This window comes from Procambarus clarkii, chromosome 13 (assembly GCF_040958095.1).
Source record: "Procambarus clarkii isolate CNS0578487 chromosome 13, FALCON_Pclarkii_2.0, whole genome shotgun sequence".
Taxonomy (NCBI): domain Eukaryota; kingdom Metazoa; phylum Arthropoda; class Malacostraca; order Decapoda; family Cambaridae; genus Procambarus; species Procambarus clarkii.
The window spans coordinates 30,890,921-30,915,588 of NC_091162.1; the positions used below are offsets into that span (position 1 = coordinate 30,890,921).

The window sequence follows — 24,668 nt, forward strand, 5'->3', positions numbered from 1 at the left end:
CTTCTCTGTTTTTTTTGCTATAATATTATTCAAAATTGTATAATTTGTGGAATTTATATAGTTCAATGTGTGTGGAATATTTCTATGCTTAAAATTATGGGGCTTATATGTGTCATGTATATTATATTCTATGATCAAACAGTGTTTTTGCTGTTATTACACTATATATACACATTGTATATATATACACCTGTCTACATATGTGTTCACCTTAATGAACCACTAAGTTGGTATGGTGAGTCAAAACGAGGAGTGGCCACCACACAGCAGCCAACAAACCCCCCACCTTCCCTTCCTCATCAACACTTCACTCGTCAACATTCCTCCTCCCACCATAATGTTTTTACTCCTATTCACTATATACAGACATTGTTTATAAGTTTCTACATGTTTTGTTCACCATAACTGTACAGTTAAGATGGGATGGTGAGTTCAGATAATAACAGAGGTCGCCACACAGAGTCGGCTAATGCTGCCTCCCCCTCCCTCATTTGTTCAAGACCAAACATTAACATTCCTCCTCCTCCAACCATACTGTTTGCAGTGTTATTACACTATATACACACACATTATATATAAGTATCTACATGTTTTATTCACCATAACTGTACAACTAAGCTGGTATGGTGCCCAAAGACCATAGTGCCCACCTTGCACAGCATGACTAGTCGTGCAGATGACACCACCTCCCTTACCCAAATGGCTCCTCCCAACATACTCCTATTGCTGTTATTATACTATATATACACCCATTATATATAAATATCTACATTTGTGTTCACCATAGTGAACCACTGAATTGGTATGGTGAGTTCAGACAATAAACAGAGGTTGCCACATAGTCAGCCGATGCTCCTTCCCTCACTCACAAAGATTACTCCTCCAGCTCTGCATGCCATATTACGCACATTGCTAATTATCACCACACTCCTGTTATTATCAGAATTCTGGTCATTTCTATCAGTCAGGGGGGGTCTTCTATAATACTATCATCGTTAAATAATACCAGTTACATATACAGTATTTTGACATTTTTAGGTGATAATGTGGTCACAAACTGAACAGCAGTGCTGTTAGCTCATGCTGCGTGCGATAGCCTTGGTTGCTCACTCAGTACTGAGGCTCTTACACCTGAAAATGTTGCCCCTGATTTTTTTTTAATGGCATCTGCTTATTAGAGCCCAGAGGAAGCTGATGTGAACCCTGTGTTGCTGCGGAAAATTTAAATCATGCACGGAACCCTCAATCGCCTATGTATGATGTGCACAATTTTGTGACAGTTACTCCCATAGCTTATGTAAATAGAGCGCAGCCTAAGGGTTAAGGATTTGCTCAAAATGCAGTTTGTGCTAGTGGCCCTACAAAAATGTAAGAACTCTTGTATATATAAATAAATAAAAAAATATAGCACTATATCACTTCTGAAAGCTTCAGGGAGCCTCTGAGGCTAACTCAGAAACTAGTGTTTCATTACATTAAATGCTGGTTGTTTTATTGATTTTTAATTTGTTTTTGGATGAGAGTGCAGGAAGATGAAGTTTAGGTATATTGTGTGAACTTGGTAGGCAGCACATCAGTAGAGGCCATATTTACTTTTCTTGCTTAATTATTAATGAGACAACCAAGAATATGCAATACCAGAGGTACTTGAAGCTGCTATTCATATATGCAAGAAAAGAGGCAGCCAGGACTCACTAAAATATTTTTTGTGATCCAGTACAATACTGACAAAATATTTCTTACATCTATATCTTACTCACAATATTTAATAAGTAATGAGCATGAATTGGGGGAAGCCGGGGGACTAATAGCGTTTTGCTTTCAGAGCTGATCCAAAAATTATGTGTTAAATAATTATCCATAACTTGTGTTATTGGCTTGTAATATCTGTCATGCCTTAAAATATCCACAAACTATACAAATATTACCACTTCCACACCTCAAAAAATGTGAACCTACTGACCCTTTTGTTTATGGATATACAACCATCGACATCTTTTATTTGGTTTCATAATTATGCTGCAGTAATAGTTCCTTGGAGCAGACATCCTACAGTAATTTTTTTCATCAGTTATAGCATTTAAATATGAATTGAATTTTAATATGTTTGCAGCTGATAATGTGAAGGGAAGACTTCTAAGAATGTTGGCATTCTTGCATGGGAAAAAGAGCTTAGTAGTTGGCACTCACTATTAGAATAACACGTACTCCATGCTTGTAGCAACTCACACTATACTTGTATCTGCACCCATACTATAATTAAACTTTCATATTGAAATTTATATATATACAACATGTCAATCAAAATATTTGAAACTTCAGAGTAACATTTTTGAATTTTGACACAATCAGCAACAAATATTGGAGGTTGTGATAAATTATAGGGTCATGTACCTATATCTTTCTGTAACATAAGTATACAGTGTATGGTTATTGTGCCATTTATTATAAGTGCCACGTGACTCACATTCAATACACAAGGAACTATTCTCAGCATGGATGAGATGTCGTTGAGAACTAGATCACTCAATCTTTTCTGGGGAGGAGCCCCTTTGGCTTCCCGGAGCTACTTGGGCTGATATGAATGTATTAGACCCTGGCATCAGTCAATGTAAATGGATTTCCAGGCCTACCAGGGATCACGAGCCAGAACCTGGCCCCCTCAGAGAGGCATAAGGAGCAATGGCCTGTAGAAACTTCCATGTAGTTGGAAGTCTTCTATGTCTGCCACTGGCTGGCTCAGGCACCCAGAAAGGTAGGCACCCCAAAACAAACCCTAAATGGTTACACAAAATTGCTACAGAAAGTCAAACTGTTGGACAGAATACCCAAAACGAAAAACGAGTATGATGTCACAATCGTCATCGCGCCGCCTTCTGCGCAGCTCCACCCCTCCCTTGGAGGGAAATTGGGGGAGCCCCAGACCCCGCACTGGCTATTCACACCCCTACACCTACATCTAGTTCTGTGGCTGATGTGAGACCTGGCAGTCGTGCCACTCTGGTTCCGAATCTTTCCAGTGCTGTGCCTTGTGGTGTGGTGGTCCTGTCCAAGAGATGGTGTGCGAGCCAGGAGTAGTTTCACCTGTACTCGGGCTGCATGCACCTAGGGTTACCTTCCCTAGGTGCCTTGTAAGTACTGCCCTTATGGCTTAGGGTTTTCATCCACGTCACTCGGGGTTGACCTCCGCTGAGGTTTTTTGCTGCTTGATGATTGCCTGCCTTTGGGGTTAGCTGGGGTGTTTAATGCACCACTGATTGTCTCTGGGTAGCAGGTAGTGGCATCACTGGTAGGGGCACGAGGTACTGTGCAGCTTGTTTTCACCATATTATAGTGGCCAGCTCTGTTCCACCTGGGTCGTTGTGTCCTTGCAGGGTTTTTCTTTAGTTTTTGTTTTTCCTGCCTGGTGGGGGGTCTGGCCCATGGTGTTGGTACCTGTTACTTATATTGGTGGTTCTCCACTAGGTTCCCATGAGTGTACACATCCTAGGGTCTTCAGCTTATAACAGTTTGGTAGTTGGGGTGCCAGATAGCAGTACCTTGCCTGGGCTTCCCGTAGCAGAGCGTCTAAAGTCCCTGGAAAATCCTATTGGGGTTCAGTGGTCCGATGAATGGGTCCCATCTCACTTCATGCGAGTTTAACCCTTAAATGGCGCATGGCTATATACCATTTGACACCCACAGGCGCATACAAAAAAAAAAAAAAAAAAAAAATATTTTTTTCTTCCTAACCTGATAAAAAAATCGTAAGTGGCATATATTGCCCACTATAGGGCGGGGAAGTCTGGCAAAAAACAGGCGCTGACTCAGCGTGCGTCCCAGACGGTCTGTTGCTTGCCAGCTGTCAGGCCAGAGTTGCCACAAAGAGATAATTACCTAATTATTTCAATGTCTCTGATTGATTTTTTGTAGTTTTTTTGCTGTAATATTATTCAATAGTCTGTAGTGTGATACATTTATATAATAAAATGAGTGAATCATCGCTGTACTCAAAAATATGGTGTGCATATTGTTGATTCAATTATGTTCATCAAACAGTAAACAAATAGTTTTATCGGTTATTACACTATATACACAGGTTATATATAAGTATCTGCATGTTTTGTTCACCATAACGAACCACTAAGTTGCTATTATGAGTCAAAAAGTAACGAAGAGTGACCGCCATATACCAGCCAGCCACTCACACCCTCCCTCAACACCTCACTCGCCCACATTCTCCTCCCACCATACTGTTTTTGCTTTTATTCACTATATACAGATGTTATATATAAGTATCTACATTCGTGTTCACTATAACGAACCACTAAGTTGGCATGCTGAGTGGCATTGCCAGTGGCAGCCCGCCACTGGTTGCTATATACTTCCTCCCTCCCTCAAGTCACCTGACTCACCCACATTCTCCTCCCACTATACAGTTTTTGCTTTTATTCACTATATACAGACGCTATATAAGTATCTACATTCGTGTTCACCATAACGAACCACTAAGTTGGTATGTTGAGTGGCAGTGGCAGCCCGCCACTGGCTGCCACTCCCTCCGTCCTTCACCTCACCTGACTTGCCACCATTCTCCACCCACCATACTGTTTTTGCTTTTATATACAGACATTATATATAAGTATTTACATGTTTTGTTCACCATAACTGTACATCTAAGCTTGTATGGTGAGTAAAGGCACAAAGACGTAGGACCTCACACAGTCAGCTGGCTGCCGCCCTCAAGGCCAGACACACTAATATTTCTCCTCCAACAATACTGTTTGTGGTGTTATTACGCTATATACACACATTATATATAAATATCTACTTGTTTTATTCACCATACTTGTACAAGTAAACTGATATGGTGCCCAAAGACCATTGTGGGCACCAGTAAACAGCATGATAAATCGTCCAGACGACGCCACCGCCCTCACCAAAATGGTGGCTCCCAACCTACTCCTCTTGCTGTTTATGCCCTCTATACACACGTTATATATAAGTATCTACATTTGTGTTCACCATAGCGAACCACTAAGCTGGTATGGTGAGTGCAGTCAATAAAAGGTGGCCACACACAGTCAGAAGACATCGCCACCACCCTCCCTCCCACAGCATTACTCCTCCCTCCATGGCGCAGAGCGCTAAATACCACCACAATCCTGCTATTATCAGAACCCTGGTCAGTTTTACGACAGTCAGGGGTCTTATGTAATAATATCATCGCTACATAATAGCATGAACAAGTATATTATGGCATTTGTAGGTGATGCTGTGGTCACAAACTGAACAGCAGTGCTGTGAGCTCATGCTGCATGCGTCAGGCTTGGTAGCTCACTCAATACTGAGGCCCCTAACACCCGGGCATTTGGCCCACGATTTAAAAAAAAAATGGAGTCTGTTTACAAGAGCCCTGATGAAGGTGTGGTGAACCCCGTGTATCCGCGGGCCGTTTAAATCTTGTGTAGTACTCCAAAGCATCATATGATGTGATGCGCAATTATTGGGTATAGGGACCCGGACTTGGGGGTCGGTGGGTGTTAATCGCTTCAATTTTGGTTTTGTCCATGCCCTCTTGTCCTTTCCCTGCTGCTGTTTGGCCTGTTCTTCCCCTCCCCCCCATGCTTCTGGCTCTGAAGCACCTGAGGATTTCGGAGTCGAGGCAGGGTTTAGCTGATGGTGAGACTCGAGCAGATTCTGGGGATGCCTCATCCAGTGTTGTGGCAGAGGCATTCGATCCCGTTCCTCCAGCCGGTGCTTATAGGTCTGATCAGTGGACCCCTACGTTCCAGCTTTTTCGGTGGCTTCTGCCTTTTCTTTTGAGGTGGAGGGTTTGGAGGATGGCTCGGCCCCTGGTCCTGATATAGAGGTTCCTGGGGCAGGGGAGGGGTTGACTTGGGGGAAGCCCTGGGCCCCATTTGACCCTGCTTGGGTTTTGGTTCACTCTGAGCAGGGGTTGTTGTTGCAAGGGGTGGGGTTTTCTTATCCCCTTCTTTGTACAAGTTTAATATGGCATCATCTCCCCAGGTTCGGTTCCAGGTTTCCTTGGGGTACTGCAGCCTCATCTTCCCGAAGGTTTTCGGCCTCCTGCATCCCGCCTCATGAGGTGCGGGAGGCCCTTGCGGCGTACCTCTTGAGCGACCCGGATTACACCTCGATAATGGATCCTGCCCATCTTGAGTTTGATTCTTCCTTTTCTTACTGGGTTCGTTACAAGGTTCCAGAATCGTCCTGGTTAGTAGACTGTCCGATATTTTTGTTGGGGATGTGGCATACATTCTGTCAGTCCTGCATGCTTGAGTGGTGAGAGGCTCTTACCATTGATCAGGTTTACCTGAGGGGCGAGTTTGAACACCTCGATGCATGTTTGTTCGCCTCTGTTCTTCCGCGGGACGTTGGCCAGGTGCAGCATCACGTGCAGGTTCCCTCCCTCCCTCCCTTTTGGCAGCTCTGGTAGCTGAGGACTTGAGTGCCACTTGGCTTTGGTTCTGCATTTCTTTTCCCTTCTCGAGTTGTCTTTGGACTGGCTTGAGAAGGATGTGGAGGTGCTGGGTGCTGATTCTGGGTCTGGGGTGCTGGTCTCGGCAGTGCAGGCATCAACTGCACTGTTGAAGCTGTTTGCGCCGATGCTGTGGGAGACGGTGTCTCTGTTCTTTGCTTCTCGTCTCACATGCCATCAAGCAGTGCTACTTCAGTCCTTCGAATCCGCTTGGGCCCCCTAGTTCTTAGGTTTTCTTTTCCTTTTTGTCATTTGCTGTTTGCAGAGTCTGCAGTATCTGCAAGTGGCCTCTTCTAGTTGTCGTCCCTTATCAGACTTGTTTATTCTCCGGGGAGCCCATGGGGAGTCATCCCGGAATGGTTGTGCCAGAGCTCGGGGTTCCTCCCTTCGTAGTAGGCCAGTGGTGCCAGTTACGGGGCCATCGCAGCTTTCGGACCCGGCAACGTCTGGTCGGCGCGGTGATTGCTCTGCTCGTCGGTTGGTGTCTTGTAAGGGGCGTTGACCCTTTCGCAGTTTGTCCCATTGATGGGGCGATGGGGGGGAGGCTCACACTGTTTGCTTATGCCTGGTCTCACGATTTGTGAGCATTTCGGGTTGTTTCTTGCGGCCTGTGGTGTCATTGGGTGGCCCATCCTCTTTCTGGGGGTCTGGGCCGGGAAGGGTAAGCTTCTTCTCCTGAGGTCTGTTGGGTCATTTTGGAGTGGATTTGCTTGGGCATGGTCGAAAGGATCTCGTCCCTCAGGAGGGTTTCCTCACATGTTTCTGGTTCTGAAACGGGACTGCGTGGACCTGCGGTTCATTCTGGACTTGTCCTGTCTGAACCCCTGGGTCAGTTCCCCCTCCTTTCAAATGATTACTCTCTCTCAAGTCTGTCTGCTATTGGAGCCAGGCTCCTGCATGCTGTCCCTGGACCTCAGGGACGCATACTGGCACGTCCTGATTTATCTGGGGTTCAGGAACTGGCTAGGTTCTGTTGTGGGGCATCAAGCTTACAGCTTCCATTGCCTTCCATTTGGCTTGAATCTGGCACCTCATGTGTTCACATGCCTTACCCGGGTTGTGGTGTCTCATTTGCTTTTGTTAGGGTTTCAGGTTCTGGCTTACCTCGACGATTGCCTGGTGTGGGCTCCTAGCCAGTCCGCCTGTCTGCTCGCCAGGGATTTAATTCTTTCCCAGCTTGCCGGGTTCGGGTTCCTGGTGAATTGGAGGAAGTCCCATCTGGTTCCCTCTTGGGTTCGGTCTTAGCTGGGTCTTGTGTGGAACTCTCGGACTGCTTCCTTGTGTCTCCTTCCGGAGGCTCTGCTGCAGCTGCGGTCCTGCCTTTGCCTATTTTTGTGGCTTCTGAGGGATGCGGTCGTTGTTTGAGGGTTTGTGCGGGAGTTTGAACTTTGCCATGTTGGTCTAAGTGTCAGGTCGGGTTTGGCTTTGACGACTGTTCTGGTTTCTTCTGGGATGTCTCTTCCGCCTCTCTCGCGACCGCTGAGTTCGGACTCCAGGTGTCTTACGTCAGCTGTTGTGTTGCCGGCTTCCACTTCGGGTTTTTCGGGGTTCAGTGCCTTTGCACTTACCCAAGCCCTTGCTCAATGTGTTTACAGATGCGTCGTCTCTTGGCAGGGGCTTTGTGACCAGTGCTCACCAGGCCAGCCAGCAACGGTGGGGTCCATCCTTCCGTCGGACCCACAGCACCTGTTGGAAATTCGTGGGGTTGTGGATGTCACTTCAGTGGGTTTCACTGGGTTCGGTGTGTTCTGGGTCCATTCGGACTAATCCCCAGTAGTTCATTGCATTACCGGCAGGGGTTTGATGTGGTCCTTGGCTCTTTGGGGCTGGTCACTTCGGGTGACTCGTCTGCTGAGTTCTCTGGGTTTGGCTCGCCTGGCCGTTCACGTTCGGGAGGTGTCCAGCGTCCTGGCAGACGGCCTGTCTCAGTTCATTTCCCTGTCCACGGAATGGACGGTCGACGCTGACTCATTCATTTGGCTCTGCCAGACCTTTCTCCGACTACAAGACCGTCGGGGTCGATGCCTTCAGGCAGAACTGGGTGAGGTAAAGTTACCTGTACCTCTTCCCCCCAGTTCCACTGTTGCTCCATGTCCTAATTTGCTTGGAGACTTACCAGGGGGAAAGTAGTCCTCTAGGCACTTTGGTGGCTGGCCCAGCCTTAGTTTCAGGCACTGCTTGCTCAGTGTCTGAACTCGGGGGTCTTCCCGCGGCTCCAACTTTTTCGGCAGATCGGTTCAGTCAGTTACATGGCTGGTTCTATCTTCTCCACAAGTCTTTGTGTCTGGTCTTTTTGATGGGGTCTATCACCATTTATATCGTCAGCAGGTGGCTTCGTTCATGGTATCCCACCTGCGTGTCTCATCTCGGCAACAGTATGAAGTTTCCTGGTGGTACTTTCATTCTTTCTTGTCCCTTCATAGGTTTTCTTCTGTTTCCGATCTGGTTGTCTTATCCTTCCTGTCGTAGTTATTTCAGTACTGTCATTTTATGCTGAATACTGTTGCCTCATATTGTAATTACCGAAGTGTAATTAACAAAGTGTAGTTACAGGATGAGAGCTACGCTCGTGGTATCCCGTCTACTCAGCACTTTGTCATATAATGCTTTGAAACTACTGACGGTTTTGGCCTCCACCACCTTCTCACTTAACTTTTTCCACCCGTCTACCATTCTGTTCACAAAAGTGAATTTTCTTGTATTTCTTAGGCATCTTTGTTTAGTTAGTTTAAATCTATGACCTCTTGTTCTTGAATTTCCAAGTCTCAGGAAATCTCCCCTATCTATTTTATCAATTCCTGTTACTATTTTGTATGTAGTGATCATATCACCTCTTTTTTCTTCCATCTTCTAGTTTTGGCATATTTAATGCCTCTAACCTCTCCTCATAGCTCTTGCTCTTCAGTTCTGGGAGCCCACTTAGTATCATGTCTTTGCACCTTTTCTAGTTTGTTGTGCTTCTTTAGATATGGGCACCACACAACCGCTGCATATTCTAGCTTTGGCCTAACAAAAGTTGTGAACAATTTCTTTTGTATTTTGCCATCCATGTATTTAAAAGCAATCCTGAAATTAGAAAGCGTGGCATAGGCTCCTCGCACAACGTTCTTTATGTGGTCCTCAGGTGATAGTTTTCTATCTAGAACCACCCCTAGATCTCTTTCTTTATCAGAATTCTTTAAAGATTTCTCACATAATTTATAGGTTGTGTGGGGTCTATGTTCTCCTATTCCACATTCCATAATATGCCATTTATTAACATTAAATTTCATTTGTCAAGTGGTGCTCCATATACTTATTTTGTCCAAGTCGTCTTGAAGGGCATGACAATCATCTAAGTTTCTTATCCTTCCTATTATCTTAGCATCATCAGCAAACATGTTCATATAATTCTATATTCCAACTGGTAGATCATTCATGTAGACAATGAACATCACCGGTGCAAGAACTGAACCCTGTGGTATTCCACTTGAGACATTTCTCCAGTCCGATACATTGCCTCTGATTACTGCCCTCATTTTTCTATCAGTCAGAAAATTTTTCATCTATGTTAGCAGCTTATCTGTCACCCCTTCAATATTTTCCAGTTTCCAGAACAACCTCTTATGTGGAATTCTGTTGAAAGCCTTTTTTAGGTCCAGATAGATGCAGTCAACCCAACCATCTCTTTCCTGTAATATCTCTGTGGCTCGATCATAGAAACTGAGTAAATTCGATACACAGGATTTTCCAGATCAAAAACCATACTCTCTGTCTGATATTATATCATTTCTCTCCAGGTGTTCTACCCATTTAGTTTTTATTATTTTTTCCAATATTTTAACTATTACACTTGTCAATGATACAGGTCTATAATTCAGAGGGTCTTTCCTGCTGCCTTTTTTGTAGATTGGAACTATGTTAGCCTTTTTCCACACTTCTGCTACGACTCCTGTACACAGGGATGCCTGAAAGATCAGGTGAAGTGGAATGCTGAGCTCAGATGCACATTCTCTCAAAACCCATGGTGAAACTCCATCTGGGCCAACTGCTTTGTTCTTACTTAGCTCCTTTAGCATATTTTGCACGTCATCTCTAGACACCTGTATATGCTCTATGTTGTTCTTTGGAATTCTTATTGTGTCTGGTTCTCTGAAGATTTCATTTTGTACAAACACTCTTTGCAACTTTTCATTTAATGTTTCACACATTTCCTTTTCATTTTCAGTGAATCTGTTCCCCATTTTCAACCTCTGGATATTATTCTTTACCTGCAATTTGATGTTTATGAATTTGTAGAATAGGCCCACTTCTGTTTTACATTTATCCGCTATCCCTTTTCCAAAATTTCTTTCTGCCTCTCTCCTTACTGCCGTATAAATGTTTCTCGCATCTTTGTTTCACTGGTATGTTTGGGGGTTCGGCTTCTTCCTATATTGATTCTATTTTTGTGTCTTTTGGTCTCTGGCTTTCTTGCAATTTATGTTGAATTAATCCTGTTTTCTGGCCCTGCATCTCTGTTTTGGTTATTACCCAAGTATAATTACCTGAGTGTAGTTACAGGATGAGAGCTATGTTCTTGGTGTCCCGTCTTCCCAGCACGCTTTGTCATATAACGCTTTGAAACTACTGACGGTCTTGGCCTCCACCACCTTCTCGCCTAACTTGTTCCAACCGTCTACCACTCTGTTTGCGAAAGTGAATTTTCTTATATTTATTCGGCATCTGTGTTTAGCTAGTTTAAATCTATGACCTCTTGTTCTTGAAGTTCCAAGTCTCAGGAAATCTCCCCTATCGATTTTATCAATTCCTGTTACTATTTTGTATGTAGTGATCATATCACCTCTTTTTCTTCTGTCTTCTAGTTTTGGCATATTTAATGCCTCTAACCTCTCCTCGTAGCTCTTGCCCTTCAGTTCTGGGAGCCCACTTAGTAGCATGTCTTTACACCTTTTCTAGTTTGTTGAGCTTCTTTAGATATGGGCACCACACAACCGCTGCATATTCTATCTTTGGCCTAATAAAAGTCGTGAACAATTTCTCTAGTATTTTGCCATCCATATATTTAAAAGCAATTCTGAAGTTAGAAAGCGTGGCATAGGCTCCTCAAACAATGTTTTTTATGTGTTCAAGTTCAAGTATATTTATTGAGACAAGAAAGAAATACATCTCAAAGGGATAGAGTAGCTTAGGCTATTTCTACCCCCCTTCTTTATGTGGTCCTCAGGTGATAGTTTTCTATCTAGAACCACCCCTAGATCTCTTTCTTTATCAGAATTCTTTAAAGATTTCTCTCATAATTTATAGGTTATGAGGGGTCTATGTTCTCCTATTCTACATTCCATAACGTGGCATTTATTCATATTAAATTCCATTTGCCAAGTGGTGCTCCATATACTTATTTTGTCCAGGTCTTCTTGAAGGGCATGACAATCATCTAAATTTCTTATCCTTCCTATAATCTTAACATCATCAGCAAACATGTTCATATATTTCTGTATACCAACTGGTAGATCATTTATGTAGACAATAAACATCACTGGTGCCAGAACTGAACCCTGTGGTACTCCACTTGTGACATTTATCCAGTCCGATACATTGCCTCTGATTACTGCCCTCATTTTTCTATCAGTCAGAAAATTTTTCATCCATGTTAGAAGCTTACCTGTCACCCCTCCAATATTTTCCAGTTTCCAGAACAACCTCTTACGTGGAACTCTGTATGAATGTTTGTGTGCCTTCATCGTATATTTTGCAAAATTTGGCATACATTTCATTTACTTCCCTGCCTAATAACAAGTCTTGCCAATTACACTCAGGAATTTTTTTTTGAAGTTCCCCATAGTAACCTCTCTTGAAATCAAGTTTATCACCTGTTTCAATGTCCCCATTTTCGTCTTGTCTAGCAGGACATGATCACTTTTTCCCAAGGGAAGAGGGTACTGGTTGTCAAATATATCTTCTTCTTTCCTGGTGAATACTAGATCCAGTACTAACAGTACATCACTTTCCCTCATTCTTGTGGCCTGCTTGATGTGTTAATACAAGACTGTCTCCATGTTCTGTGCGGTGCTGGCGGAGCCGCTTCAGCTTGTGTTCGGGATTGATATTACATCTGCTCTGTTCCAGAAGCTGTCTCGTGCGTTGTTTCATTTCCTGCCTGCCTATGCACCGCCTGAGCCATCCTGGTCGCTGGACCGGGTGCTCTCTTTTTTTTCTTTTCCTTGGTTTCTTGTGGCCCCTTTGGTTCAAAATTGTTTTGTGAGGACTCTTTTTTTTCCTGTTGGCATTTGCCTCTGGGGGTCCGTTTGGGGAGTTTCATGCTCCTCTCTAGTGTAGAGGTGTCTGCTCTTTTGGTCCTGGTGGTAGGTTTGTTCATTTGCAGCCATCTCCTTTTCTGGCGAAGAATAAGACTGCTGCTTTTCGGTGGGGTTCTTGGGTTTTTGATGCTTGATTGGTTCGTCCAGGGGTGCATCATGTGTTGTGTCTGGTTGTGGATCTTTGCCATTACCTGCTCACCATGACCTTGGTGGCCAAGGATGTACTTTGGGTTGACCTGGTTTCCCTTCTTCCCTGTTCCAGGGTTCGGGTCTTCGAAGGTCGTCTGCAGGGTTTTTCAGTTCAGCCAGCCTGCGGTCTATCTTCGTGCTTATGACGTTCATAAGTTTGCTGTGTAGGCTGCCATTTTTCGTAACATGTCTTGGGCTATCATTTGGGCATGGGGTTTTTGGAAGTTGAACAGGGTCCTGGCCGCTTGCTACCTAGTCAATGTTCCTGGCCATAGTAGGACTAGGGTCGGCGATTGCAGCCAGTTGTCTTGACTTTGAGTTTAGGAGCGAGTGGGGACTACCTCTCGGGTAAGTCCCTCTTGTTTTCTCTTTGGTTAAGTAGCTCTGGGGCACCAAAAACCAGAAAACCAGCTCCCCCCTTTATCCCCCCAGAAAACTAGCATTGAATGTAATGAAATGCCTTTTTCTGGGTGAGACTCGGAGATTCTCCGGCAACCTTCCCTCCCTCTGTTCAGCGTTTTTTGTGTTTTGACATATAGCCTCAGAACTTGTGGCGTGGACAGCCAGCATGGGAGGGGGGCCTGGGGCTCCCCTTTCCCCTCCCAGAGAGAGGTGGAGCTGCGCAGATGGCAGCGCGGTGATAGTTGTGACGTTATGTTCATTTGCTCATTTTCTGTGGGGAGCCCCTACGGCTCCCTGGAGCTTATCGGGCTAATGTATGTTATATCAGACCGGGACATTAGCTAAGGAGTTCAGATCTACCAGGGACCAGCGCCAGAACCTGGCCCCTTCAGAGAGGTTTCAGAGAGCAATGGCCCTGGAAAACCCCCTTGTGGTTGGGGTTTTCCTTATCTGCCATCGACCGGGGTTTGCACCCAGAAAGGTAGGCATAACAAAACAAACCCCACATGGTAAAAACTAAAACAAAAAACTGAACAGAGAGGTAGAAATTCTCTACAATCCCAAGGAAACAAGCAAACAAGCAAACATCACACTTTACTGCCGCGCCGATCATCCGCGCAGCCCTCCTTGCCCCGAGAGGGGGAGGGGGGAGCCCCGGACCTAACGGGCCGGCTGCCTAGCACCAGTTCGTAAGCTAATGTCAACCAGGATAGACGCTTCTCTGGCCTCAGTTTCCTAGGCGGTGTTTGCCTTGTGTGGCGTTCACTGCCGTGTGTTGTGTTGTGCGGTGGCCAGGAGTACCTCATCAGTGATGGGGCTGCATGCGCTTAGTGGCCGACTTCCCTAAGCGCCCTGTGAGTACTGCCCTTGCTTAACAGGGTTATCTTCCCTGGGGCGTTCGGGAACCATTCCTGTAGAGGTTCTTATTGCTCGGCATTTGCCTCGCCCTTGCGGCCAGCTGGGGCTTGGGGCCCTTGTTTGGCCCTGGGTAGGGACTGGTATTGTGCTGGTTAGGGCGTGAAGGTGTTGCGCGGCCTGCCACCTAAGCGGCGAATGGTTCCTGTTGCCTCTGGAGACGGTGTACTTTTGTTGGGGTTTTCTTTTGTTTTTATATTCATTTGCTTGGTGGGGGTCTGCCTAGTGTGGCTATAGTTCCACTGGTAGTGTTTGGTGGCCCTCTGCTAGGCCCCTGGGATTGTACACGTCACAGGGGTTTTCAGTATTATACTCTATCTACCCCTTGTTAATTTTAGGTGTTTAACCGGTTAGCAACACCTTTCCCGGGCTTCCCATAGTTGTTATCCCTATGGGCCCTGGAAACCCCTGTCGGGGCTCGTGGGACCGTTGTGTGTCTTCCGGGTCCCAACCCATCTTGTACGGGATCGTTGGTTGCTGTGCTCTTGTCTCCGGGTGAGTCGCCACTTTTAGCTCCGTCATGCTGCCTGTTGGGTCACTGACACCTTGACCTGGAGTCTTGCCAGAGAGATTCTCTGCTTGTTCTCCAGTACTTTCCTGATGTTATTACTGTTCAGAGTACAGGCGGCATCCGTGTTGCAAGCTAGGTTAGGTTGCTGCAACACGCTAGGTTAGTTTCTCACTCGGATGCCCCGGGGCCGCCTTGTTTTGGTTAGGTGCTGTTCACCCCTTGCCCTCCCTGTTCCCGGCTCCGGACTGTCTGCGGGTTTCGGCATCGGGGCGGCGTTTAGTTGGGGCTCGAGACTCGGGGGGGGGGGGGGAGTTTCGGGGGCTGCCCCGTTCGGGTTGGGGACGGAGGTTTTCGAGCCTGTTCCTCCTGCCAAGGCTTCTGGGTCTTATCAGCGGCCCTTTCGTGCTGCCTTTCCCATGGACTCTTCCTTTTCTTTAAGGGCGGAGAGCTTGGAGGACGGCTCTGCCCCGGGGCCTCTGTTGCGGGTTCCCGGGGCTGTGGGGGATGCCTGCTAGCAGTTCTGAGGCAGTTAGCCCCTACTTGGGTTTTCTGCTTCTGAGCTGAGTTTTTTGCCCATCTAGTCTGCTTGCTTCCTACTTTTGCTGGCGTGTTTTCATATCTTTTGCATCAGTCACAGCCCTCTGTTCTGGTGGCCATATTCTTCTGCCGGTTTCCTGGCGTGGCCACCAGGGCAACGTTGCGGTTTGTTTACATGCGCCTGGGTGTGCGAGTGAGCATCTCGGGTGAGTTTTTCACTTTTTCAGGGGTTTTATTCTTCTGTTGTCGTTTCTTTGATTTTCTGGTGTTTTCTGTCCATTTCCTGTTCCTCTGGGAACGTTTGAGTGCTGATTTTACACCGGGTTTTGTGCCTTCTTCGCCTGGCCGGCATGGTGCTCTCTGCCCACTGGTCGGCGGCTTGTAATTTTATTTTCACGTGTATGTGAGCACATATGCATGTGCATACGCACGTGTGTGTAACATAGCTTGTGTGTATGTGTATATATATGTGTAGGTGTATATACATAATATGTATGTATATATGTGTATGTATACTTTTTATTTCGGAAGGGGCTCTGTTCCCTTCTCTGTTGATGGGGCGCTGGGGGAGCAGCTTGCTCTGCTGACTCTCGCATGGTCCCACAGTTAGTGGGTGATTTTGGTTGTCTTCCGGCCTCTGGTGGTGACGGAGGATGGCTTCTTTCCCTTTGGGGGGTTCAGGGCTGGCGGGGTGGGTTCCTTCCCCTGCACTTCGTTCTCATCTTCGTGGGTGCATTGGACGTGGTTGATCTGCCCTGTCCTTCTGGGGTTCCCGTCTGCTCTATGCAGACATGGGCCTGTCGAATCTGCAGTTCTTCTGGACTTTTTTAGTCTGCGCCCTGGATTCTATGCTGTCATCGGAGGACAGTTGTCTCCTGTCCGGCTTCTGTTGGGGCCGGGTGCCTGGATGGTGGCCCTGGACCTCCAGGTCAATTCTTGGCATGTTTCTCTCCAGTTTTCCGGGACTAGCACAGTTGGTGGTGGGGCTTCAGGCTTACCGCTTTTGTTGCCTTCCTTATTTTGTAATTGGCACTTGGTGTATTTACGCATCTCTACCAGATTTTGGTGCCCTGTCTGAGTCTGCTGGGGATTCGGTGTCTGGCCTACCTCGACGACTGGCTGGTGTGGGCTCTCAGTCGGTCCACTTGTCTGCTCGTCGGGGGTGTGGTTCTTTCCAGATCGCCAGGTTTGGTTTCCTGGTGATCTGGAGGTCGTTCCATTTGTTTCCGTCCCGGGTTCGGATCTGGCTGGGTCTTGTTTAGGGCTCTTGGGCCACTCCTTGCCTTTCCCTCCAGAAGTGTTGCTGCGGCTGTGGTCCCGCCTTCGGCTGTTCATGAGGGGGTCCCAGCTTGCTCGGCGGTTGCTCGAGTAGTTGTGCGGGAGTCTAAACTTCGATGTGCTGGTCTCCCCGCAGGGTCGGGTTTGGCTTTGGCGTCTGTTTGGTTCCTTCGGAGACTCCCCTTCGCCTCTTGCAATCGTTGGGTTTGTTCCTCCGTGGATCTTGTGTTGGTGCTGCATCACCAGCTTCCTCTTTGGGGTTTTCGGGGTTCCGTGCCTTGGCACCTACCCGAGCCTTCACTCGATGTGTTCACGGACGGGTCATCTCTCGGCTATGCTTTGTGACCAGTGCTCACCAGGTCAGCCAGGGATTGTAGGGTCTGTCCATCCATCAGGCTAACAGCACGGTTCGGGAGTTCGTGGCTGTCTGGTTTGCGCTATGGAGGGTTTGGGGTCACTCGGTGCTCTGCCATTCAGCCCCATTCGGACTGTTCTCTGGCGGTTCTTTGTGGAACCACAGGGTTTCTCTTAGGTGCAGGCAATGAGTCACGATAGCGTGGCTAAAGTATGTTGACCAGACCACACACTAGAAGGTGAAGGGACGACGACGTTTTGGTCCGTCCTGGACCATTCTCAAGTCGATTGTCGATTTCTCTTAGGTGTTTGTCCTTTGGGGTTGGCCCTTAGAGGGGCTCGTTTGCTGGATTCTCGGGGTTTGGCTAACTGTGAGGTTCATGTCCGGGGTGTGTTTTGCATCCTGGCGGACAGCTGTCTTCGGTTCATTCCTCTGTTCGTGGATTGGCCAGTCGTTGCCGACTCGTTTCGTCGGTTCTGCTGAACGTATGGACTCCTGGCCATGGACGTCTTCGAGTCGGCGTGGTCTAGGCGTCACCCATTTTATGTGACGCCCTTACCCGCCTGTGAGGCGTTCACGGTGGATGCTTTTCGGCAGGACTGGTCGAGGTGGGGGTACCTGTTCCTCTTCTCCCGGTCCAGCTGTTGCTTCATGTTCTGGCTTGATTGGAGCCCATTCCCACGAGAGTAGTCCTTATGGTCCCTTGGTGGCCGGCCCAGCTTCTTTTCAGACGCTGCTTGATAGGTGTCCGAACCCGGGGCGTTTTTCCCGCGGCTCCGCCTCTTTCGGCAGGTTGGACCGGTCCTGTACGTGACTGGTTTGGCCTTCTCCTCGGCTCTTCGTGTCTGGTATTTTGATGTGGGTATCACCATCTCTGTGGTGATTAGGTGGCTTTGTTGATGGTGTCCCACCTGTGAGCTTCGTCTCGGCGAACAGTATAATGTTCCTGGTGTTTCTATGCACTTTTTTCTTGCTCTTCGTAGGTTGTCTTCTCTTTCGCATCGGGTTGTCTTGTCCTTTCTTGGTTTTTCAGGACTAGTTTTGATGTTTCTTACTGTCGCTTCATTTGGTGCGGCGCTGGCGGAGCCGCTCCGGCTTGCGTTCAGGGTGGACGTCACATCTGCCCTGTTTCATACGCTTTCTCGTGTTTTGTTTCACCTCCGGCCTGCTCATGCGTCACCTGAGCTGTCCTGGTCCTTGATCAGGATGCTTTCTTATCTTCTCTTCAGTTTGTGGTAACCCCTTTGGTTCAGGTTTCTGCTCTTTGGTACTGGAGGTAGGTTTGTATGTTTGCAGCCTTTCGCCGTCCTGGCAACGGTCGAGATGGCTGCTTTCTGGAGGGGTTCTTGGGTTATTGATGCTTGATTGGTTCGGCCGGGGGTGCGTCCTGTATTGCCTGGTTGCGTTTTTTGCCATTACCTGCGTACCATGTCTGGGGATGCGCTTTGGGTTGATCTGGTTCCCCTCGTTCCCTGTTCAGGACTCGGGTCTCCCAGGTCATCCGCAGAGTTTTTAAGTCTTCCAGCCTGCGGTCTGTCCTTGTGCCCGTGCTGTTTGGCCGTTTGCAGCTTTTGCTGCTGTGTTGGTGACATCTAGGGCTCATTTCGGGTGCAGGGATTTAAGGGTTGCACAGGTTTTTGGCCGCCCATTCTTTATGCGCGTCTGCTCCTGTGCGTTCTTGTTGCCTTGGGTCGCAGATTGCAGCCTGTTGTCTCGGCTTCGTGTTGCGGAGTTTGTGGCGGCCACCTCCCGGGTCAGCCCTTTCTTTTCCTTCTCTTTGGATATGAAGCTCCAGGGAGCCGTAGGGGCTCCCCACAGAAAACCAGCATTGAATGTAATGAAACGCCACTTTCTGGGTGAGCCCCGGAGGCTCCCTGGCAACCCTCCCTCCCACCAGTTGGCATTTTTTTTTGCGTTGGTTGAAGCTTAGCTTCCGAACTGGTGCTAGGCAGCCGGTGCATTAGGTCCGGGCTTCCCCCTCCACTCTCGAGGGGGGGGGGGGGCTGAGCGGATGATCGGCGAGGCAGTAAAGTGTGATGTTTGCTTGTTTGCTTGTTTCCTTGGGATTGTAGGGAGTTTCTACCTCTCTGTTAGGTTTCTTGTTTTAGTTTTTACCATGTGGGGTTTGTTTTGTTATGCCTACCTTTCTGGGTGCAATCCCCGGTCGATGGCAGATATGGAAAACCCCAACCACAAGGGTGTTTTCCAGGGCCATTGCTCTCTGAAACCTCTCTGAAGGGGCCAGGTTCTGGTGCTGGTCCCTGGTAGGTCTGAACTCCTTAGCTAATGTCCTGGTCTAATATAACATACATTAGCCCGATAAGCTCCAGGGAGCCTCCGGGGGCTCACCCAGAAAATGGCGTTTCATTACATTCAATGCTGGTTTTTTGTTTGGGGAGTTCTGTACAACAGCTTGGCTTTCTGTAGCAATTTTGTTTAACCAGATAGGGTTTGTTTTGGGGCACCTAGCTTTCTAGGTGCATGACCGGTCAATGGTCGACATAGAATGCTTGCAACCACACGGGGGGTTTATATAGGCCATTGCTCCTCGTACCCCTCTGAGGGGGCCAGGTTCCAGCTCGTGGTCCCCGGTAGGCCTAGAACTCCATTCCCTTTGACTGATGCCAGGGTCTAGTACATTTATATCAGCCTGGATAGCTCCAGGGAGGCTCTGGGTCTCACCCAGAAAATAGAATTTCATTACAGTCCCAGTAATATAATTCCATTCCATTCCCATACATACAATTTGGGCCCAGATGGAAGAAAAACTTCACAAATATATTTTTATTTTTTTACTTCAGATTTTCATATGGTGGTATGAATTAAAGTCATTTGTTTTTAGAGTTATATTGAGCAAGAGAGTAAGTTATGATTGTCAACCTATGCACTCACCCTCACTTAGCAATACCCTGATGCATGCCATGCAATTGCACGTTGCAGCCCTGGATCGAGACACTTACAAGCATGTTCGCAAGAGCATCATCGACATGGTGCTGGCAACAGACATGACCAAACACTTCGAGCACTTAAGCAAGTTTATCAACATGTCGGGCAGCAGCAAGACGCCAGTCAAGGATGATGACACAGCATCACTCGATGTGAGCATCCCCGCCTGTGATGTAATTTTATGCCTATTGTCAACATGCATTAGTGGGATATATATATCCTACAGCATCTCTACATAGTGTATTTTTTCTAATCATCATCATCTAACCATTCGTTGCATCTCGCCATCACTTTTGCCTATGCCTTGCCATCATCAACACCCCACCATCACTAGTATATTATCAATATGTTTCCATCATCCATTCTTTGTTATCACATCTCACTACCACTTTATCATCATGAATACCTCATCAATCATTAGCACATAATAGTTCAGTATTTCACTCCTGCCAGCACCATCTGCAACAAAGCCATTTCATCAGCACAAATATTTATTTAATATAATTCTTCTGAAGATTACAAAAAATTTATAGGATAGGCTACTACTCATTATATTAACTATATTGTATCTGAATACCTCATATCTAATGGTACTCTCCATCCGACAAAGTATTTAAGAGGCTTCATGTATGAATAAATGTTCTTATAACTGAATTACCATGGTGAGTGAGAGCTCTATTGATTTCTGGGTTAACCTGCAGTATATGCACATGCCTCTTGCAGCAGCCTGTCATCTCAAATAGTCCTTTGTATTTTTATGGAAAATTCCCCAACAAACAAAACACAGCATACTATGAATCTTATTAGCTCATGATCAGCCAAGTTTTCTATGCACAAGATGATAGGTTAGATTAGGTTTGTACATCTTAGTGCACCATTTTCTGAGTTGTGCTATCACACTGATGCTATCAGTGCTATCACACTGATTAAGTGCTATAATACTAGGTGTCATCAGTTGCAGAGCTCTTATTGGCCTACCAGGGACCATGCACTAGTACCTAGCCCCCCCTCCCCCCCCCCTCAGAAAGGCAAAAGGTGCAATGGTCTGTGAACACTTTATATTTAGAGTTTATCATCTTTGCCACCACCAGGGAAGCACCCAGAAAGATAGGGGAATCAAAACAAACTACAGCATGATTTAATAATGAGACCGAATCCTCAACTTGCCAAAAAGAACTCCCAACGAAGAAAACAAACAAACCAAAATTTTGTGAAACCAACCCCCACCAGTTTGCTTTGACCCCCCTACTCGCCTAGGAAAGGAGGGAGGGGGCACCCTGATGTAGACCTCTTCATGTCGGCATGGTCTCGGCATCTGCCTTTTCTGCGGTGCTGTTTTCCGGCTGCGAAGCCCTAGTGGTGAACGCTTAATTTGAGTCCTGGTGCGACTGGAGTCTTCCAGGAAGTGAGTGATTCTGGCTCCATGGTAGCCAGCCCAGCCTGGGTTTTAGGCACTGCTTGCTCGGTGTCCAAATTCAGGTATGTTTCTGCGGCTCTGCCTCTTTCCAAAAATCAGGCAAGTGACGTATGTCGCTGGTTCGTTCTTCGCTGCTTTCCACATTTGGACTTTTTGAAGCAGATTTATTGCCATTTGTATGGTGACCAGGTGGCTAGTTTGATGGCGTTCCACCTGCGGTCTTCTTCTCAGTGACAGTATGAGATTTCTTGGCAGTCTTTTTGCCATTTTATCTCCCTTCATTGTTGTTTTTCCATATCTGACCGGGTTGTTTTGTCCTTTCTTTCCTGGTTGTTCTTTAAAAATCAAATTAAAATGTTTATTAAGGTTAGAGTACATACATAGAAGATGAGTTTCAAACATAATGTTGGATTTATAGATAGAGCTAGTACATACAATACCTAAAGCCACTAATACGCACAGTGTTTCAGGCAAGTCACGTCTTTAGTTGGCGTCTTTTGCCAATTACTGTTGCTGCTTATTGTGCAGCAATAGAAGAGCCGCTTCTGTTCGGGGTTGACAGTGTTCCACCTTGATTCGCAAGCTTTCTCCCGCTTTCGTTCACCTCCGACCAGCTCATGCACTCCCTGAGCCTACATGGTCTTAGAGCTGGGTTTGTTTCTTTTCTTTCTACTGTTCGTTTTACAATGGCCCCTTTGATCCGAGATTCCTTTCAAAGGGTTTGTTTTTGCTTGCCTTGGCCTCTGGTTGCTTTGTGGGTAAGCTTCATGCTCTCCTCTGTTGCTGGGGGTTTTGTTTTTCAGGTTTAGGTGATTGTTTTGTAAGGTTGCAGCCGTCTCCTCCTTTTCTGGTGAAAATTGAGTCGGCAGACATCTGAAGAGGTCCTTTAACCCCTGCACCGTGCCAGCCGACATATTACCACAAGGAGGCAAGTTCCCAGGACTTGACAGGAGTAAAAAAAAAAACAGAGTTGTATGTAATGAAACACCATTTTCTGGGTGGCACCATGGCAACAGTCAATCGAAGGAGTTCTAGGTGTACCGAGGACCAGAGCCAGAACCTGGGCCCCCCCCCTCAAGAGAGGCACATCCAAAAGCCCCATGCTCGAATGTCAGCCCAGGACATATTCCCCACAACAGCAGCCAAAGCCGCGAACTTACGAATGTCATGGGCACAGGGATAGACAGCAAGCTGGCTGGACCGAATAATCCTGTGGACAACCTGGGAGATGCTCACCCTGGAACAGGGTGCAGGGAACAGGGAAGAAGGGAAATCGGGTCCACCCAAAGTGTGTCCCCTTCCACAGAGGCTGTGGCTCACAGATAACGGCGAAGAGCCGCAACTGGATATAAAACATGATGCACCCCTGGCCGAACCAACCAAGCATCAACAACCCAAGGACCCCTTTGGAAATCAACAGATTCATTTTTCACCAGAAAAGGAGGAGAAGGCTGCAAACGAAAGAAACGACCACCAGGACCGAAAGAGCAGAAACCCCTTTGCCAGAGGAGAGCATGAAGCTCCCCGACCCAACCCCCAGAGGCCAATGCCAACAAGAAAAAAGCCGTAGAAAATCAGTCCTGAACTGAGGGGGCCACCACAAACTGAGGAGAAGAGAGAAAAGAGAGCACCCAGTCCAACGACCAGGACAGCTCAGGTGGTGCATGAGCAGGCCGGAGGTGAAAAAACGCTTGAGGCAGCTTGCGGAATAGAGCAGAAGTGACATCCACCCCGAAAGCAAGCTGCAGCGGCTCTGCTAGCACCGCACGATACGAGGCGACAGTATTTGGTATAAGATGACGGTCCAGAAACCACCAAGAGAGAAAGAACAAAACAACCCGATCAGAAATCGAAGACAACCTATGTAGAGACAAAAAATGCTGAAAGGACCGCCAGAAAATTTCATACTGCTGTCTAGACGAAACTCGCGGGTGGGACACCATCAAAGAAGCCATCTGATCACCATACAAGTGGTGATACACCCGCATCAAAAATATCAGATGCGAAGAGTGGAGGAGAAGATTGAACCAGCCACGTACCGGACCGGACCGATCTGCTGAAAGAGGCAGAGCTGTGGGAAGACTCTCAGGTTCGGACATCGAGCAAGAAGCTCCTGAAACCAGGGCTGGGCCGGCCACCATGGAGCCAACAGGACTACTCTCCCCTGGTAAGTCTCCAACCGAGCCAGGATCGGGAGCAACAACCGGACAGGTGGGAAGAGGTACAGGTAACTCCACCTCGACCAGTCCAGCCGAAAGGCATCGATCCTGACGGCTTGGCAGTCTGGGAAGGGTGCCACATAAACTGGAAGATGCCTCGACCACGCCAATGCGAAGAGGTCCACGTCTTGGCACCCACACGTCCGGCAGAGCCAACTGAACGAGTCGGCGTAGACTGTCCATTCCATAGAAAGGGGAATGAACCCAGACAGGCCATCCATCAGGACGTTTGACATCCCTTGAACACGAACCGCTAGGAGAGCCAAACCCCGAGAACTCAGCAGACAAGTCACCCAAAGCGACCAGCCCCAAAGAACCAAGGACCACATTGAACCCCTGCAGTTCAAGCAATAAATCACTGACCAAGGACCGCATTGAACCCCTGCAGTTCAAGCAATAAATCACTGGGGAGCAATTCGAATGGAGCCAGATCATTGCTTCTCAACCGAGCCGAATCCTCTGAAGCAAATACCACACTGCCACAATCTCCCACGCCGTTCTGTGAGCTCGACGGAAGGACGGACCCCAATGACCTTGGCCAGCCTGGTGAGCACTTGTCACAGAACCCCAGCCGAGAGACGAGGCATCCATGAACACATCAAGAGGGGGCTCGGGAGGCACCACAGCACAGAATCCCGAAAATCTCGCAGAGGAAGCTGGCGATACAGCAGCCACGCAAGGCTCCCAGGATCTGAACCCATCGATCGTGAGGGCGGTGGAAGGGACGACCCCGCAGAAACCAGAACATCCGCCGAAGCCAGATCCGACCCGTTGGATAGACCATCACAGCAAAGTTCAGGCTCCCACACAGCTGCTCGAACAACTGACATGTGTCCGTGGTGCCCTCCAAAAACAGTCGGAGGCGGGACCGCAGCCGTAACAGCGTTGCAAGAGGGAGAGACAAGGAAGCGGTCCGAGAGTCCCACACAAGACCCGGCCAAGTTCGAACCTGAGAGGGAACCAAATGGGACCTCCTCCAGTTCACCAAGAACCCGAACCCGGCGAGCTGGGAAAGAACTAAATCTCTGGCGAGCAGACACGCGGACTGGCTGGGAGAACACACCAGCCAGTCGTCGAGGTAAACCAGAACCCTTACCCCTAACAGACGCAATTGGGCCA

At 47.5% G+C, this 24,668-nt stretch overlaps 1 protein-coding gene across 10 annotated transcripts in view; it reads left to right on the forward strand.

The window, feature by feature from the left end:
- Nucleotides 1-24,668, forward strand: part of LOC123757285 (high affinity cAMP-specific and IBMX-insensitive 3',5'-cyclic phosphodiesterase 8B) — a 787,483-nt gene that overhangs the window by 615,475 nt on the left and 147,340 nt on the right. For all 10 annotated transcript variants that reach the window (XR_011228393.1, XM_069323843.1, XM_069323837.1 and 7 more), the window contains one exon: nucleotides 19,908-20,065. Coding sequence is in view for 9 of the 10 variants with exons in the window: in XM_069323843.1 (XP_069179944.1) it covers nucleotides 19,908-20,065 (158 nt within the window). In the remaining variant the exon portion in view is untranslated. The remainder of the gene's footprint in view (nucleotides 1-19,907; nucleotides 20,066-24,668) is intronic.